At 39.4% G+C, this 19,968-nt stretch overlaps 2 protein-coding genes across 2 annotated transcripts in view; one reads left to right on the plus strand and one right to left on the minus strand.

Moving 5' to 3' along the window:
- Positions 1-302: 302 nt before the first annotated feature.
- On the minus strand, positions 303-2,282 carry mrto4 (MRT4 homolog, ribosome maturation factor). The gene is made up of 8 exons (XM_079340898.1): positions 2,170-2,282; positions 1,884-1,942; positions 1,691-1,794; positions 1,246-1,327; positions 1,090-1,157; positions 860-1,011; positions 593-669; positions 303-488 (listed from the first exon to the last, which is right to left on the minus strand). The coding sequence occupies exons 1-8, from the start codon at positions 2,195-2,197 to the stop codon at positions 339-341; spliced, it is 720 nt and encodes a 239-aa protein (XP_079197024.1). The 5' UTR covers positions 2,198-2,282; the 3' UTR covers positions 303-338.
- Positions 2,283-3,420: 1,138 nt separating this feature from the next.
- iffo2b (intermediate filament family orphan 2b) overlaps positions 3,421-19,968 on the plus strand; it is a 32,347-nt gene continuing 15,799 nt past the window's right edge. Inside the window, exons 1-2 of the mRNA XM_079342129.1 lie at positions 3,421-3,846; positions 4,039-4,484. Coding sequence (XP_079198255.1) covers positions 3,805-3,846; positions 4,039-4,484 — 488 coding nt within the window. The 5' untranslated portion in view covers positions 3,421-3,804. The remainder of the gene's footprint in view (positions 3,847-4,038; positions 4,485-19,968) is intronic.

A 19,968-nucleotide genomic window follows, 5' to 3' on the forward strand; every position in this document is an offset into this window, starting at 1 on the left:
GCGTGTATAAAATGGTTTTATAAGGTTGCCCCTTATTTTGCAAAGAAGAAAAATACTTTGATATTTAGCACTTTTTCACTAAAATGTGTCATTACTCAAAAGACATGACGTCTCTGGACTCTAAGCTCCCGTTTTTACTGAAAACAATAAATCCAAGGATAAAACTCAAGCTGGAGGACAGGAGTTCATGTTTTGAGATTAAATGGGCAGAAAAAGGAGATTACTAAAACTCCCGGGTCAGCACTTGTGGTCAGGATGAATGGTTTAAATGTCCCTCTTGAAGGTTGGTAAAGATGACTGTAAAAGGCCGTTTACAAGCTCCCTGACTTGTAGACATTTCATTTTGCATCTTCATCATCATTGTCCTCTTCCTCATTATGCTCCATAGACTCTTCCTCTCCAGCAATCTTCTCAAACTCGCCCGTTTCTGAGTTCCACATACATTTGATCTGCACCTTGAATTCTGCCATCTCGATGCCAAACAGTTTCTATGGGCGGAAAGAAAAAAAAAAGAAGAAAAAAACGATGGTCAAAATGCAAAATAATCTGTCACTGTTAACGTTTTCTGGAGTCAAAGCAGTAAAGCACTCACCAGAATACGAGCCTTCTCCGGAGTTAGCACGTCTCCTTCCTTACAGACAAAGTGGTCCTGGAGCAGTGTCACAACACCTTTGAATGATCCAAAAAAACACGACTTTAAAATCGAACAAGCTGTTCACAAATAAAACTTGAAAATCTGCAAGATTTTGAGCTAAGAGCATCAGGGAAGTATGGAAGAAATTACAAATGGGATGTTTGTTTTGTTCTTTGCATTATGAGCAAAAGAGAATTGTTTACAATAACTGTAGTGTTCTCTTACCTTTCTTGAGTGCGGTAGGGAGTCCTAATTGCCTCAGCTGGGGCTCCATTGAGTGAGTAAACTGTTCCAGTGGTCCCTCATCCAGAGTTATGTCCATCTGTGCCTGGTTGCCTGCTCTTGCATAATCCACCTCTTTGAAATGATTGAAGTACCTGCAAAGAGAGAACCTAAACCTGTTAGCTGTTGAACAATTGTTGGAGAAATCGTTGCAGGAAGTGAGGCTCACTTACTCTTGTACTTCCTCCTTTGTTTTGTTTGTGAAAAGTACGCCCACTTCTCCCCGAAGATATTTGGCGACCTGAAGAATATCAAAAAGGCAATTTAACCACAGTTCATTTATCTAAATAACTTTCCAGCTCCACCCCATACCTCGATTTCCTTCTTACCTTGTGTAAATTATCTTTGTATTCGTCTGCTTCTCCTTTACCCAAGGCCATCATCATGACTTTGTTTTTACCAAAGAAGAACCTGAGGTGCAGAAGAGTTCAACTATTATTACAATAACAATACATTGAAATCAATGAGTCTCTGAAAACTAAATAATCATGTTGATAAATGTATTCTGTTGACTCGTTTCAACAAAACATTAACCTTTTCTCATTCCAGCATCTCAAATGAAGGGATATGTTGCTGTTTAATTTCTGAACAAAATAACTCATTTGAAGATGACACTTTGCCTAAAGGGAAGTTGGTCTCGGAATTTTTCAATAATTATACTATTTTCTGTTTGCCTTCCATATGTTAGATTATAAAATCATATTACCAAACTGTTTTTTGCTGCCTTAGCAGTCCTTATGAAGAAGATTAAACAGTCATGTTCATCATTTGTACCTGCTGTGTTTCCATGCTGTCCTGATGTCTTTCAGCTTGTTGTTCCTCATATTTTCCACTGAGAATATGAACAAGTTTCTGTAGGTGTCCACACATTTCCGTAACTAAAAAGACAAACAAGCAGAGATTATTGTGGACAACTTTAAATTAACCCCAGTGAGCATATAAACAGAATAAAGCAGATTACACTCACCTCCTCGATTAGTTTCTGTTTTAATTCCAGTCCCTTCTTGGCTGTTTTCGTTAACGAAACTGACAGAGAGGATATGTAAAAATCATTTATTTAGTTTAAAATTTTGGTTTAAAGTTTTTACTGAGCGACGACAGCAGCAGTGCTCCTATGGAGGCTGCATTATATGACTCTAGCATTAGCTTGTGTCCTTCAAGTATGTTATGTTCTCATACTATTACCATTTACTCTCTCGCGAAATGGTAATACTATGAACCGTCTAATTTGTCTGTACATGACATTAATTTACCTTTCTTGTCTCTCCTTGACTTCGGCATGGTTTCCTCTCACGATGGCAGAGCAGCAGACGCACACGTGAAGTAAAAGGACCTCAAATGTTTCTGTTCAGTAAAGGTGACCGTGCTGTGCCTGAACACAAATCCTTCAGAAGAGATTTCATTTTAAATATTAATTAATTATCAGGGTTGCTTTTGAACCCAAGAAATTAAGTGTTGTATCCTAACACTTATGTAAATACATTGAGTTTAGAGCATTAGCCTTGTTTACATTTTAGCCAGTTGGTTTAAAGACATTCATATTTACAGTTTAAGACTTGAGCATAGACTGTAACTAATAGAGCCATAGCTTTGGCTGCATGTCGCACAACATTTATCTCAAAATATGGAAAAAGATTGAAAGTTTTTTGCGTGTGCATAATGAAGCATAAAAAATACCTATTGAGTTATATTATTTGATTTATTTACGCCTATGCAGTTGCATGTGTGTGCATATTTAGGAGAAAAAAACCAGTTAATAAATACAACATTGTATAGGGGCCTAGCCTTGATGAACAGCAAAAGATGTTTTAAATGTAGGCTATGCCTTGCTGACCCAAAACTATCTCTCTGAAGTAGCCCTAATGTGGATTTTGATTTACTGACCGCAAGGGGGCATCTGAACCTAAAGTAACAATGTTCAAGAAGTGAGTCCTACATTATTAATTCATATGTTCATACAGAGACACAGGTGTCAGTAAATTAAGGGCATTGGAATATGTTGCAAATTCAACTGGGAAAATCTGAAGAAAAAAAAGTTTGATTGATGGGAAGATTACCCTGTCCTGGGATCATCTTGTATTTTCAGGGAGATCCCAATAAATGTGTTGCATCAGGATTAACTGGCTCTATGTTCTGATAAAACACTTTTTTAATTAAATAACCTTTTTTTACAGTAGAACTATACCATCATGTTATCATAGAAAGTTGTAACCTATGCAGTACAAGTACAAATGTAGTGTAAAGTAAATAATATGTATCCTATCAAATTAAACAAGATAGGCTATAATAAGTGTATGAAGAATAAAACAAGCAAATAGAAATATTTCCTCTTGTGGTTATCAGTGTGTGTTACTGACACTTTCGGACTTAATAATATGTTAAAATTACATGAAATGGACATTTATTTATATTATGGACTCGTTTATTTTATAAATAAGTGTTTTTGGGTAATCCTTTTAGCCAGGCTGAGCTCCGTCTCGTCGCTGTCGGAGAAAGGGGAGGGACGTGGTGGGAGGGGCCGATGTGGGCGATAGTGCCGAGTTTAGCACTTTGCAACATGATCCGCGCACACCACGGAGAGGCCGGGCTCTGCTCTGCGCTCCTGCATCCTGCCAGCCCACCGCCACACATGATGGAGGAGACCGGATAGAGCAAAACCAACGAGGGCATGACAAAGAAAGAAGGTGGACCGTCTTCCTCTGGCCTATATGAACCCGCACAGCAGCATCAGCAGCAGCACCACCTGACAAATCAAGAGACAAACAGACATGAGGGTGACTGCTGCTGCTTATTGCGGTCTGCGTCAAAGCTATTTCACAAGATAATGCCCTCCGTGCCTCTTTAAGGACTTTTCTTGGATTTTTGTTTGCTTACATGCTGCAGGGTTCATGTCAGCATCTCGGGGAAAACATCCATCAGGGGCAGTGATGGTGAGCCAGTCTCAGTCACTCTGAGCATCTGCATTGTGAGGGGAAACTCGTCTTTTGTGGGAGTGGGGGGAAATGCAGAGATAGGAGGACGCATTTTCTGTTGTTGCATTCAATCAAGGGGGAGAGCCATAGTTGGTTAAGTCGTTGGTGTTGTTTGGCATAATGAACTCTATTTATTTCTCCGACACCCAGCCCGGGCCGGTCTGCAGCGTCCCGTCCGGTTCGGGCGCGGTAACCAGCGCCCTGCGAAATGACCTGGGCTCCAACATCCATGTGCTGAAGACCCTCAACCTGCGCTTCCGCTGCTTTCTCGCCAAAGTGCACGAACTCGAGAGGAGAAACAAACTGCTGGAGTGTCAGCTGCAAAAAGCTCTGCAGAGACCGCAGCAACGCTACTTTTACACCCGGGAAGTTGCGGTGCAGACAGACGGCCCGGAGTCCAGACTGCCGGGCACCATCTGGAGTTTCACCAGCGTCCGGAGGCAAGGGGAGCACCTTGAGACCCTACGTGGGCCCGGGGTGACGTGGACACATCCGGACGGCGTCGGGGTCCAAATAGATACCATAACCCCTGAACTGAGGGCTCTGTATAATGTGCTGGCCAAAGTCAAGCGGGAGAGGGCCGAGTACAGGAAAAAGTGAGTAGCCTGAAGGCCAAACTCTACTTATGTGAAACTAGACTGTTGATGTTTATATTTAGCCCCCCCCCCCAAAAAAAAAAAAAAATCCATACATTTCAGATACAGAGAGCTCAGTTCACTCCCAGAGCTTCTAAAACTGCAACTTGACCGTGACCGATAAGTTTCAAAAAAGGACGAGTTGGGTACCACAGTAAGCACATGTCGTCAAAAAGACGTAAATTGGGCCCTTCAGGGTCATTTTTGACGATTTTTGCCACAGACCCAGGTGCAGTTTTTGACAACCTGTGTCAGAATGGATTGAATATATCTCACCATAGGCTTATTATTTAGTTTTGGGCCCCCTTTTCTGCTCAGGGCCCCAATATAATCCTTAAACTAAATAACAGTAAGAACCAAACTGAAAGTAGCTTCAAGATAACAACAACTTTACCACACATGAAGCCCCATGAAGGGTGTGTGACAGGAATAGGCTATTACATTGATATTCCATCAAGCCAATGAAAGTCCGTGCTTAAGTAGTATCTGCCCAACAGACTGCAAGATTAATAGTTGAGTCTACGATTGAAATTTTTGCCACTAAGTTGAAACACATTGGACTGTTCAAATTTGAAGTGGGAATAATTAGTCCTTTTTAATAACTGCTGAGTATTTTCTGTCACTTTGAAAAGTAAAAGCTCAGAATTGTTGGGTTCCAGGTTCTCCAATGTGATGATTAACAGCTGTGGATGATCATTGGGCTGGACAAAGTAAGACATTAGTAGAAGTCGTCTTGGGCAATGTCTTTTCATTGAGCAAATTATACATCACATCGTCAAGAAAACATTCAGAACTAGAAGAAGTCTCAGAAAGGATCTCTGAGCTGGTTGATGGTCATATCTGATTGTTTTCTTATCAAGATGCTGTTTTCATCAGCCATCTTGTGACTTCAAACTAGTCACTGACTCTTTCTCACCATGTGGGTGTGAGTCACAGAAGTCCCCATATGCTTATCTGACAGTATACTGAGAACACATATCAGTAATAGAGTTACTCATGAGGTTTTATTTCACATGAGGGACTTCAGAGCCGATTGAGGCGTGGATTGAATTGGCCCTTTTTTCCCACATACTTGTGAGGAAATTCCTCTGCATGGCTCAGGCTCCTCCAATTGTTCTTCTTTAGTCTCATTAGTTATATTTCCTTGAAGACTCATTGATGCGTCCCCAGCTGACCCACGTCACTTTTGGCCGGATTGGCTGACTGCTGGGAGGAGACACTGCCAAGCAGCCGCCTGCTTCTGTTTGCTGCTATGATTCAAGCAGAGAAGCATTTAGAACAGGTCTGCTCGCAGAGGTCGACTATGACGAACGCCGACTTCCCTTGTGAGTGCACTGACTCAGTGACACAGAATGTGTGCTCTCTCCCACTTTTCTGGGAAATTTCACATCCTGCCCAGTCATTCCATGTAACACCAGCAGATCCTCTTTTGAGCATTTCTGCTCCTGAAGATGAATGTCAGAGACTGGGAGGGCAGCCAATAAAAACTGCTGCATCTGAGGCCCAAAAATGTGGACCTCCATTTGCAAAAATGAGCCCTCTTTACTTCATGCCTCAGCCACTGTATTTTCTTTTTAAGTGGAGTTTGAGTAAGCTAAACATAAACATATAATGCTACTGCACTTTTATATACATTGCTCCAAATTATTGGCTATTAAGTAAAAAGTGTTTGTCTGCATTTTTTTGTATTAATTATTTTTGAATTTTTTTAAAGAAAATCTGTTCTGATAGCAGTACCTGTATCGGCATCCACCATTGATAGGGCCTAAAATGAAATATTGGGAATCATCGAGTATGACAGTCAAAGTACTGATCCAAAACTAAATGATTATGTGAAAATGAAAACAGTGTTATGCCAATAGAGACTGTAATATCAGTCAAAGCAAGCAAAATGTTCTCCAAAAATGAGTTTCTCACTAATGTAATGCGTATTTTTAAATGCTGCAGTATCATGGGGATACTTATTTTTGTCTAAAACTCAAGTCCAAAGCATTAGAACTGGTATGGACAAATGCTATTGGAAATCTCTACATATAGGGTTAAATTCTGTTTACATTTCCATTATTTGACACTCAAAAGTCCTGAAGTGTCAGTTGTGTCCTTTTTTATTAATTTTACACCCAGAAAAGTGAGGAAACAGAAGCATTTCTGTCCTCTTTTTTATTGCCCAGTAATTATTGTAATCAATCTCTTCCCCTGCTTCACATTCCTTCTCTGCTCTCAGCTCAGTAATTGCATCATCTCCGAGCTCCCTGCCCAGTTGTTTTCTCTCTGTCTGCTGGTCTAAATCCTCTTTACTACAGTCACGTTTCAGCATTCAATGTCCGTACCCAGTTCTGCACTCTCTGTGTAGGACCATTCCCTCGTCCTTCACTCCACCCCTCTTCAGCCCCTCCACCCGTCTGCACGTAGACTGCTTTGTAAGGCATCCTTGAAATCCCTCCCAGAGCTCCCACAGTGCCCCAGTGATTTATGAAAGCTCTACGAGAGGGGACACACACACACACACACACACACACACACACACACACACACACACACACACACACACACACACAGATAGATGGCCAGCTGCTTCATTTCTGATGTAAACACTTGCATTTATACTGAAACTTGTTGTGTTGACTTTCGGTCGACACAATGCCACTGTCTGATCAAGGGACTATTTTCTGAGCCTGAGGCAAAATGGTGTGATCTGTTATTGTCTGTCAAACAATCACTTATGACGTTATTTTTTGAAGTCAGTTCCCAGGGTACTCGGAAACAAAAGAGGCTTAAATGTATTAGGATATATACTTGCCAGGACAATTTAAGAATCACTGATTGGTTGATTAAATTAAGTAGAACAATCCAGTTCATCACACAGGTCAGGTCCTCTTAATATGCTTTTTAAAAAAAATTAATAATAATAATAATAATAAATAAAGTTGTTTAACCCTTTAAATACTTCTAAAATTCCCCTTGAAATGCTCTAAAGTCAAACCAATAATTGCAATGTGAACAAGAATAAACAGTGACATGACTTTATTATCTGACAATATTCATTGGGGTTTTTTTTTAAACGTAATCTTCACGCATCACCATATAAATAAGATAACAGGTAAAGTGATCAATGATGCTGAAATAATACCGCAGTGCCATTAAACAATCTATAGTCTGAATTAATTTTCAAGAAATAATTTGAATGTTGAATTGGGTACATACATCGGCTTAGTAGTCCACACAGCAAGACGAGAGGTGGGAAAAAATCCATACAGCTCAGAATCGCAATACTTTTTATGGTGTTATAATAAAAAAATAGAAAATATGTTTGCTTAATTTTGAATTGCTGAAGGGGTAGAACAATTCACTTTGAACAAATTGCATGTCACTGCACTTGTACAGTCGTCCATAAATGTTTGTGTCCAGTTCAATGTAATAATACTGAAATAGTTATGGTTCAGATTGTGAGGTGCATGCAGCTTTTTACAGTGTTTTCCTTTCATCACATGTGAGATGAATCGCCAGAGAATGTTTTTTTTAATTGACAAAACAGTTCTGGATTTAGTTTAGTTTTTGTGGTCGTATTCTCAATTAACGTGATCGTATCGAAGCTCTGCAAACTGACAGAAGACACACAAAAAAATTTTTTTGCAGAAAAACAGTTTTCTCACCAATTTGTAGTCATTCCCCATTTTTCTCATGGCACCACAATATTTTCAACACAGCTACTCTCCAGCTTTACTCTTTAAAGAGTACAATCATGTTAGCTTATAGCTCACAGTGCCTAAAAACAGCTCTTCAGGAGATTTAGTCCACATTCTCAACTAATCTGTAAGATTTTACACCTTTTTAAATATGTTGTTTTCCTTCACAGCCATCCCGCTCACATCAAAGAGAATTTGGACAGTGAGTTGTTTAAGGTATGGCTTACTAAATCAGACAGCCGGCTCATATGAACGTTCACTTAGTGCCATAGTGTCTGGACTGTGAGATCACACACTCTCACAATGACAAAAGGCCCTGCAAAGGACGATGGGTAAGGTCAGTGCCATGCCCTCATACACACAGTGTTTATCCTTCTGTCCCACATCAATGTGAAATATCTCACTTTGATGTCAGTGACACTCGAACAGTAATTACCAGCAGCATGAGATAGTGCTTATAAGGCCACGAAAACAGCTGCAGTGACATACACATTTGTCAGTCAAAATAAGTGTTCACTCGGAATAGAAAGTGTGTCACTGCAGTGCTGTGCAGGACGGTAAAGTTTGAATTTGTTTCGAATTTACATGTTGAACTGTTGGTGCAGCAGGACTGACGACAGTTTTATCCATTATGCAGATACTGCACAGAAACCAAGATAAGGAGTGAACAAGAGCACTTGTGCTAATATGCTAATGCATGTTCTTAACACAGCATATATACAGATAAGAGAAGTTGTTTTCCTAATGCAAAGAACACCTCAGATGAGAGCACAATCATGTTGTTGACATGAACTTCTGTGGAAAAAAAGCGAGTCAAATCTTTGTGCCGCAGAAAAAAAAGGAAGACACACTTTTTTACATTTTAAAGCTGTAAGGAGTTTGAAACCAATTTTGAAACAGACTCAAACTAATGATGTCTGGTGTCTCTTTATGACCTATGGAAGCCAACAAGATCATTAGTGTTATGAGGAATGATTTCTATGTTATTAGTATGAATGCCTGAAACCACTGCGGTCAGGTAGGTGGCAGGTGATTGCTGAAACGGTAAAGATTTGTAATGAGCGATATATATCTGATAAAAGAAAGCTGAATTCGATTTATGTATATATATGTGCAGGACAAAGAGCGTAGATACCACGTTGTCCACAAGGGGTGCCAAAAACATGACACATACTTACAGTTCCTCAAAGGAGCTTTAAGATACGATTTACTTTAATTTAAGTGTCTTTTTTTTTTAACTCAGTGTCATTTCATAGGTGACTAAGGAGGATTTACAGACACTTCTACTAAATCCTCATGAATTCAGGTTCATTACGAATTTTCCCCCGTGTGACCTGGAGGTTACATTTTAAATTTAAAAAGAAAATAGATTTCTTCATTAAACATTACCTTGTTACATCTAGTTTTGTCCTGGGTTTTTTTCGCTCCCTAATTTTAAACCATCAAAAATGTGTCAATACCAAGTATGCCGCAGAGGAAACCGCAATATATGGTTGCTGTGTATAAGAAAAAACCAAACATTAAGCTTGAAAAAAAAAAAATGCCTGCAGTGTTTTTCTTAACCAGCTGGGACTTGAACCAGAGACCTGTGGTCATTGCAATGGGCCTAATTGGTTCTTTATTCCATCATTGCAAAGAGTCCAAACAAGTGTCCTGCAAAATGACAATGTGGGCGATAAAGGGACGTAAAGTGAACCCGACCAGCCTCCCAGCCCCTTGGGCATGTTCTCCCTGCCTGCATGAATAATTCACATTCAGCTGAATTTAGCTGTGTGTGGATCAATGCAGTGCGAATCCAGCGAAGACGCTTTTTTGGCGCTTTGATCTCTCTTCCCGTGCTACAGAGAGATAATAGGCAGAGTTGAGCATCTCCTTTGAAAGTAGGATTTGTCGTGATAAAGAAGTGACTAATTACAGGGTGAGGTTTGCTGTGATTCCAAAAGCTGCAGGCTGCATTATGTTCCAAATATCATATTTCCTGAATGAAGTGCACCACTGATGAACCTTTCCCCCTCTCTCTGAACGTCTTTGGTGCTGACCTGCCCCTGCTTATAATCCAGGCAGTCTATTCAGGAATGGGATTTTCTCTAAGCCGTCACCTAGCACCGAGGCTCTAACCTCCAGCCACTGCTGCACCGCGTCCTGGCACGGCGCCGCCTGCGTGCCGAGCCAGGGCCTCTCAGAGAGGGAGACTCCCTGCTGCTGAGATACTGCGAGAGAGAGATAGAGCGCTCAGTCCACTAAAACCATTGAGCTTTAGATTAGAGCTCTTATTGTTCCTCTCTTGTGCTCTCTTCCTGTTTGCATGGTGCGCTTTACCTAAACTCACAACATGGTTATAATTCAAATGGGCAGTGTTGTTTATTTTGAACCTACATTGGTTACCAACTCTGGGGTCAGGACCTAATAAAGTAAAGAAGAAGTTCAATCTGAGGGGATCTGACCTGAGTAAATGCCAAGAGAAAGAAAGTAAGAAACCAAGCACATTTTTGGCACTAAAAAAAGGTTGGCTGTTCAAACAAAACAAAACAAAAAATCTTTTCAATATGAAATATCCCAACATTCTGTCACATCAGGTGCTGGAGTCAACCTTTAACAGGAATGTGTGAACTGCTCACAGCTCACAGACCTTTGTAACGTAATCCACAGCTAAAAATAGTCCCAGAAAGAACACTAATCTTTTTGGAATAACATATGCTTCAATGTTAAATGCCCCGCTGTTAGAAACAACTACAGGCAACTTGTTGGATCTTTGTGACATGTCTTTAAGGACTTACATCTTCAGTAGAAACCAAGGGGCTTGGGCCAGACAGTTTGAGAAAAGACAGAGAACACTGAGAGGCAGAGGAAAGCCTATTTCTGTTTTCTTGACTTTTGTCAATGAAAAAGAAAACTATAGGGAAAATATGGATGCAGCGATGCGTCGGTCGAACATCTGTATTGGCCGTTATAAGCTCTGTTTAAAGAAATCAGCCCATCTGTAAATAATGTGGCATGCATCGATATCAGTGGCATGATGTGTATCTGTTGTGTCGCATTGATTTTTTTGCTGGCAAGCGAGTACGTCTAACTGCTGATTCAGAGAAGAGTTGTTGTTTTTTTGTTGTTGTTGCGCAGAAGTAGACACCTGAAACACTCTGATTTGTTTATATGGTCAGACGTGTAAGAGAAAGTCAGATATGTGGGAGTCTTTCACCTCTTAAAGATCAACAGCATGCAGTTTGTCAGCACATCTAATCACATGACTGATTTGACAAAGAGTATTATGAAGACGTCGACGATACCGGAGCTGATTTTCACAATCAGTGCAATCCTTAAGATCAGCAACTGAAATGCAAACAAATGCATGCAGCGATTCCAATTCTAAATTCGATCCAAGGTGGCATCGACACAAGATGATGAAAAATTGATCTAATCCTGGAACTCGGTGAGTTTTCATTCCTGGAGTGTGTTTCCCTCTCTGTTTTCCTGTGTCTCGCTCTCTCTCTCTGTGCCTGTGTTTAAGCTGCAGCTGTGCTTGATTATTCATCAGTATCGATACAGCGGAGAGCGGTGGCTTGTGCAGGACTGCACCTGTGCCTTTATGTTGTGAGCTCTGTGACTGCAGAGGGAGACTGAGACTGTATTCATGGTCTGGTAGGGTGAGGGATTGTGAAAGCGCCGGTCACCTGAAGCAAAACAAGAGAGAAAGTTAGGTCAACTAAAGCTTACTTCTTAATCCATAATGATAACAGCTAATCCTTATTTACACCCAACTATTTAACACGTATGTCTGCCTTCTGTTAAGACCTGCTCCCTTTGAAAAGCTATGACACCTTTTTCCTCAGGCCTGGATGTGCTGAAACAGCACCCCGACTTAATAACCGCTGTAATTGAAAAGCTTGTTATTCCAGAGAAAATAATGCTGGTTGGCTAGGAACCTAAAACAAACAAACAAGAACATTAAGGAACAATTTATGATGTTGCACATGTGCCAGACAGGAAGGTGGCGTGTGAGAGTCCTGACAGGTGGTAAATCAGTGTCTTGAGAGGAGAGCACACATGCCAACCATCATCGCTGCATGGAAATCGTAAAAAAATAAAAAAAAAAGAGTGTGCAAAGCGTTTATGGCAGCCTTTTTATCCACAAGATCAACAACGTAATGGTACATTGTCACGGTTCGAATCGGTTCCCTGAAAAATGAATCGCAGTAATATCGTGAAGCGTGAGCAGCTGTAGAGCAGAGGAGGTTGGTTTTAATAAGCAGGCATTATCATGGCAGTGAAATCATTTTGGCTTCCCAAGACAGAAAATGAAAGACAAAAACTGAGTGCAAATAAAACAACAAGACAGAGAACTTCACAAATAGCACAGCCAACATGATGCAGCATTTAATCCACAGCACAATGAGAAGCCGCAATCACTTCCCCATTATCTCAAAATAAATGGTATGGTGAACTCAGCATCGTGAATCCTATCGTATCGTGAGTTGAGTGAATCGTTTACATCCCTGGTGGCGACTGTCGGTTCGAGTCTGACCCAGATTTTTGCTGCATGTCTTCTCCAACTCTCATTTCTCCCAACCTTTCCTTTCTCTCTTCAGCTGTCCTATCCAATAACGGGCAAAAGGCCCAAAAACGAGAGATGTTTGGCTTTACTTCTTGCAAAAGTGGAAGTTCATGTTGGGAAATAAATTCCTTGTATATTGACTAATTGATTAACCTCATTAATTTTGTTTGAGTAAACAATCACTGTGAAATAATAAAACTAAGGTGTAGAGTTATGGTTCAATTCCTTGATTCCAACTGTACTTAAGCAAGACACTGAAGCTAACAGGGTAAAATAAGACATAGTGTGTGTGTTTGAGTGTGTATTTTGGAATAACCTACACATAGTGGCAGTAAATTTAACAAATCTCCAAACAGAAACATTGAAATGAAAAAAGGTGCAGGGGATGTCATGTGACTGCCTGTGGGCTGCATGTCTCACCCAGGCTGGGAGTTTCAGTTTGTCGTGCACGTTTGATTAATTGAAACACTTTTGTGGCGATCCTGGATTTCCTGTGTATCAAGGTGTTTTTTTTGGTGACTCCTGAGGTTCACCCTACAGGTGTGTGTACCCAGAGGGTACAAAAGCCATTTGTGTGCCTGTAATGTGTCATAGCTCTGTGATGTCTCACATAATTTGGCCGCACACACCCTGCACACGTTTTGTGCCAGAACTGAAGATCTTTATCTTCTATTCTTCTTCCCTGTCGTGTCCCTCCCTGTGCAGCTCCACCCAAACAAGGCCGGGCATGTACGATGTTGTTTGTTCTCTATAGGCACTTACATGGACTCTCCTAAATCTATGTCATTTGTCAATCACAGGACCCAGCTCTAAACCCTCCATTGAGATAGTGAAGAAGTCTGTCTCTTTTAAGTGGAGTGTTTTGAAAGCTTATATCCAAACAGTTTTTTTTTTGCTTATAATTGCTCTGTATATTAGGTCAATAGCCTGGGGTGCAGGGCTTTTACAGGGATTGCAGTAAATGAAATCAGTGGAAAAACAAGCAACTTATCAGCCTGGCTGGTTTGAAGGCTGTGGGGTGGGGTCAGTGTGCAGTTTGAGAGACTGCAGGGAAAACTGATTTTCTGTCGCAACACTCTGTCACTCCCTCTGCTTTGGGTTGTGTTAGAGTAATAAGCTATCAGATAGATAGATCCGTTCTTGGTAAGATTTGATTAAACAAGAGAATAACAGATTCCTAATAAGATAGGACAATATAACTGTGGTAGAATTAGAACTTTGAAAAAGCCCTGAGGATACTGTAGTGCCAGTTTGCTCCAAAATAAAAGTCCAAAAGAGCCCAGCAAACAAAACAATTACAGGGCACCGCTTACCTCGTGATCTGTGTGCACACCTAATGCACACAGGCTGTCGTCCTCCAAACAGGCGGCCCGGGTTCAGTTTGGACCATGTGGCTCATTTCCTGCTTGTCATTCCCCACTCTCTCTCTCTCTCTCCTGATGTTTGACCCTATCCACTGTCCTGTCTCTTTAAATAAAGAGACGTGTAATAAATCTGTAAAAAAACACACAAACAAATCACAATTACACTGTAAGTATTGGTAGTTATATTAAGAGGTATTAAAGATAATGGATAAAAACTCATGATATCAAATGTAACTGTACATATTAATAATAATAAGTACAATAATAATAATGAAAATGAACATTGGACGCAATAGTGAAAGTAAAATAGTTTGTGCACATAGTGTAAATCGATGTAATATTTAAGTAACACACACAAAAGTAAAAGTCTTATTGTTCTTGGTATGAATAAGCATTAAGGATTAGTTTGATTCCATTTGACAATGAAAGTAAGAGAGTACACATGGTGTAAATAAGCCTAATGGATCAGCATTATTGCATATGACAGTTAAAGGAAAAGTTATTTTGCACACAGTAAGAAGCACACATATTAGCTCAATATTAAAAAGTTAAATTGAACATGATAATATAGCCTGGTAGTGAACAATAATATTGAACATGATATATATAATCCAAAGTGATCAGTACATCACAATACAGGCCTTATTGAAAAGTAATATTAACAATAATATAAGGATAGCACAACTCCTGCATGTTGTGATCACTTTTCCTTGTTGTAGCTGGTTTGTACTTGTACTTGTAAATTCTTCAATAAGTTGGAAACTTCTGTTGACAGAAACTCTTTTGACTTCCTGCCAGATCTGCCAGAGGAGACATTTAACTGTCAACCTTTATAAATATCAACAAATCATTACGTTTGGATTGGTGTCAAAGCACCTACACCTTTTGCATGTCACAACAAGGATTAATCACTTACAATTTGAGATACTGCTGCCATTATAAACACTTGTATGTACTGTATGCGTTCCATTGTAAGCAATTATCCTTTTTTTTCCTGGTGGTTCTTAGGTCATGCCTGTTGTTTGTATATTGATGGTAATTGCTTGTGAACACTTCTGTTAGTCTCTCTCTGTTTTTTGAAGGATTTATACTTAATCTGACAGTGCAGCATCCCTCAGGCCAGAGAAAAGAGGGCTTGGACAGGTTGAGGGAGTGAAGCAATTAGATAATACATGTGCACAATGCAAATAAGTTGAGGTCACAACCTTACTGTGGGGAAACGTCTGTGTGACAATGCAGTGGGGCCGGCTCAGGATGGAGGATTAGACATGTTTTAACAGTGGCTGCTGAATATCTGTCAGTCCATCCGTACCCATCCTTCTATTGAGAGAGATGCTTTGATCTCACCACCTTGTTCTCAACAATATAAGCAGCATAACTGGTGTCTATGGGCCTACATTTACCTCTAATGTTGTCGTGTTGTTTAAGGTTTACCTCTGCCCAAACCTGCCTCACAGTTAATTCAACAAGGAAAGGTTGAATTAAACAATGCACAATTATTTTCATGAGAAGGTTTAGTTTGTTAATGATCCACGAAGAGCTCTTGAAACCAATGCAGCTCACAGAAGTAGCATCACTCTCTGAGTTTAAATAAACATCATACTGTTCAGAAGACTTTCATTAAGAGATGTTTGTTTGAGACAGAGACCCTTTTATCAGACTCACAGATTAATCATACCTCTCAAAAACTCTCTGAATCAGTGTTCATGCAATTTTCTAAATCATAGGCTTCCCTCTCAAACTTTTACAGGTTTGCACTATCCCGTGGATTTCGAGGGGAATTAATTTCAGCACGTAGCACTGCCCGATGAATGACCTGAGGCAGACCTTCCTAAGGATCAATGATCTTTGTTTACTGTATTGTGCTGCTATGCTGTCGCACTATTACGTAGTTGACGAGGCTATCGCCACCCGGCTTAACACCCAGCTGTCAAGAACGGGTACAGTCTGCTGTGGAGGCACAAGCAAGATCAGGGTTTATTATACCAAACTTTAGTAAAGTACTAACACTATGCTAACATACACCTATACCTGCATATTAGATTAAATTAATTGGTAATTTTGCAGATATTTAAAGTATAACACATACATAAATCCATAAATATGATCAGTACAAATATTTTTTCATCATAATGTGGGAATAATATGGACACAAGGATAACAATACCTTCACAGAAAACATTAAAAGTAGCTAGTAACATTTAGTTCTTACAATAGGAATTATGTTTTAATATGCTTTGATAATCTTGTAATTAAATCAGTTGTTTTATTAATGTATATGCATTTCGGAGTATTAATGATTAACCTTGCAGATTTAAACATTAAACTAAATTAACTGTCCTTGCAGTGTAAAAATAAATAATAATATATAAAATATAAAGTTATATGAAACAGTTTATACATGCTTAAGTGCCAGGAGTGGACTATTCAAAAGATGAATAACCCAATGAAAGTTCATCTCTTTAGAATCCTAGATTCTGATTATAGCTCTCTGTATTTACTCCCTGGAGGAGTCATCTCATAAATGAAAAATGTTTAGTAAGAGCCAGCTCGAACGGATTTCAAAGTCTTTCGATAAAGTAGAGTTTTGCAGTCTGATAAAGAGACGGGAAGGAAAGAGCGGTTAATTAAGAAGCTGTCCTCTCCTCCATGGAGAACTGGATATTTTTATAACTCTCATCATATTTCACAATCTGTGGGTCTAAAGTTCGGATTAAATCACGCCAATTTCTGGAAAGTCATTTTAAAGTATATAGTCGGTCCTTGAGAAGAGCCATAGTGGAATTCATCATGCTTCTATTAATGTCACTGTGCCGCTAAGACAAGCATTATGGTAACAGGGAATTTCAGTACTTAGTGGTTTGGCTGAATTTTTACATGAACAGAACCTATCATTACATTCCAGCTGACATTGTCCTGCTGTAACATTTAAGATTGAGGCTTCTATCATAGTTTAAACAACCCAATGCTTTAAAAACTTCATAAAAAATAGATTACAATAGAAGACACAATGAGATTCATTCACAGGTTTCAGATCAGAGCTGCTATATTGCAACTACAAATATATAAATGTGAAATTTAAAAAAGATCCCTTGATAAACAAAGTCAAATTGTATTTTTTTGCTTAAAAGGAGCTTAGTACCGTCTCTGGTCAAAACAGATCATTCTGGAAAACGTCAAAGGAGGACATTCTGGCTGCTACATTGTTGTGAGAGAAGCTAGCACTTAACAATGTTTTATTAATGTGCAATGATGTTATAAGGTCATTTTTAATTCAATTCACATGTATCCCATTAACATTATTGGAATACATTAATTACGCCAGAGGAATATTGATCAATAACATTCAATGACCATTTCATAAATCACAAATGTTAACTGTAACAGCTAAACAAGCTTGAAATATTATTTCGAATATGTTAGCATATCCATATTAGCATTAATCATTATCAGTGCAACAATGTCAGCACACTAAAATCAATGTATTAGAATTCAAGTAGGAAAAAAGATAATGTGCAAATATTTTTATTCTGAGCATGTTAACGTGCTGCATTAACATGTTAGTCTCATTGTAACACATTAGCATAGTGACATGAGCATTTACCTCATGGTCCCAAGCAGAGCCTCACAAAGCTAACTTCTTTTAGCCTAGTTCATATAGCTGAGACCATATATTTAAACACTACATGACTTACCCGAGCTGATCGTCAATGGGGAGTGACATAGCAACCTGGCAGCCATCTTACCACAGGCAGCTGGTTGCACTTATTACATTGATGTCAATGGTGCATGTACGATTTAAATAACCCTAACTTGCTAAACTTTTAACAGATTTTCAAATAGTTTGATTTTATATATATATATATAAACGTCAGAACGTCAAATATCCTATTTTGGCCTGGAAACTCCCGTACCCTAAAATCTAAAACTTGAGAGGTATGGTCGGAGATGTATTTTCTGCATCATTTTATCCATGGTCTTTAGATACCTAAAGCAATGGCTACACACACAAGGAATTTATATTCAATAATTATTTATAACATTTTATTGTCCCATGTATGTTAAATCAGTAACTTCTAGTATGATTTTAAGCAAATAAATAACAGTGAAATGTAGTCTATGTATTTATTTATCAAGTTTACCGCTGGTAAATACTGGAGCACAGATGGAAAAGTATTTGTTTTAAATAACTTTAATGAACTAAAAAACAATTCACAGAGATATTGAATAATGTACAATCCCTTTGCTGAGTTGTTGTTTTTTTTCGGTATCCAAACACACCATGTCCATGTTCTCCTGTCAACTCCCTAAAGTAAACAAAAAAAACAAAACACGAAATAATAATAATAACTGTACTGTAATAATAAAATGTACATAACAGCTAGCAATGAACACATACACCTGCAATTAGTTATTTTGCCTGATGCTTACTGTATTGTATTTTCTTCAGGAACGGCTGAAACCTTTAAACAACAGGTTAAAGATATAAGTCTAAAGTAAAATGCCTGGGTCAACTTTGTAATGTAGCTACAAGGTGCACTCACTTACCATCTGCTTCCATAAAGCGCAGGACGTCCGCTGCCTGTGGTAAAATGGCCGCCGTGTAGCTACGCTGGAGAATCCCGCATGCGTCATCTAGTGTTTATACAGTATCTACGGCTGAGACGACTCAAATGCAAATTTAAAATGTAAGTAAAGTAGAAAACCATTCTCTTAAAGAAAGTCTGTCGGGAGTACGAACTCCTATCATACTCTTTGTTATGATAGGAAGTATACGCTTCCCTAATAAACATATTTAAAATGTGTTGGTAATCCATGCCCTAAAACCTGACAAAATAAATCTACAAGATTAAGAAAATTGTATAAATGAAATATTGAATTTCAGACTGCCCCTTGGGATAGCTAGGAGCAAATTGTACTCTGTTCCATGTGCCGATGAAAATAGTGGCCTGTGGAAATGTGTGTGGTCGCTAAGCAACACTGGCAGTCCTGCTGATGGGCCTGGTGGTGTCTGTGTCCTGCCTGGGTATGGAGGGCTATATTTAAGTCTGACCATGCTTGTGGAACATAGAGCAGAGGAATCATCCATCAGCGAGCGATGTTACTTTCTGTCATCTCTGCACACAGTTTATGAGATTGAGGAATTAATCTGCATGCACATCCGGCACAGTTTTCATGGACAAAAGATAGGAAGATGGAGCAGTGGAGGACAAGTGCATGTGTGTGGTTTTGTGTTATGGATATGGATTGAGGTCAGGAAAGGAGTCAGTAGGAGCAGAGGAATGAAATGAGTGTTGACATTGAAGCATTGTCTCATCAAACAAATCCTCAAAGCAGACAGACAGTGGGCTCCTGGGCTGTCTTTTTACCCGATCTGTTTCCCATAGCTGACTCATTAACACGCTACACATGTGTCTCTGTGGAGTCTGGGGCAGATATTGATTACAGAGCATCATGACACTCAATCGATGACCTACTATAGTCAAACCGTCCCCTTTTCTTGTTTTAGTAATCTGACCATTTCCCACTTTTCCTCATGTATATCCCAGATGCTTCTTCCCATCCTGCTCCTCCTGTCCAGGCGAGATTATTGCAAGAATGTTCTGAAAGTAAATCACAGCCCTGACTTGTGCACTGTATGATCACCCATAGAGGTTGAGGAACACATGCTGTCATGTAGAAGACATTATAGACACCTATAGGGGGTCTATGGGAGGAATCACGTTCGCTCTGGACACTCAGGAGTGATTTATCAAAGCTGTCAGTGGCCTCATTTCATACAGCAGCAGAGGCGACTTGGTGTTTGTCCTGCATGTATCCAGATGTATTGATCCTTGAATCTGTTA

The sequence above is a fragment of the Symphodus melops genome (assembly GCF_947650265.1).
Source record: "Symphodus melops genome assembly, chromosome: 4".
Taxonomy (NCBI): Eukaryota; Metazoa; Chordata; class Actinopteri; order Labriformes; family Labridae; genus Symphodus; species Symphodus melops.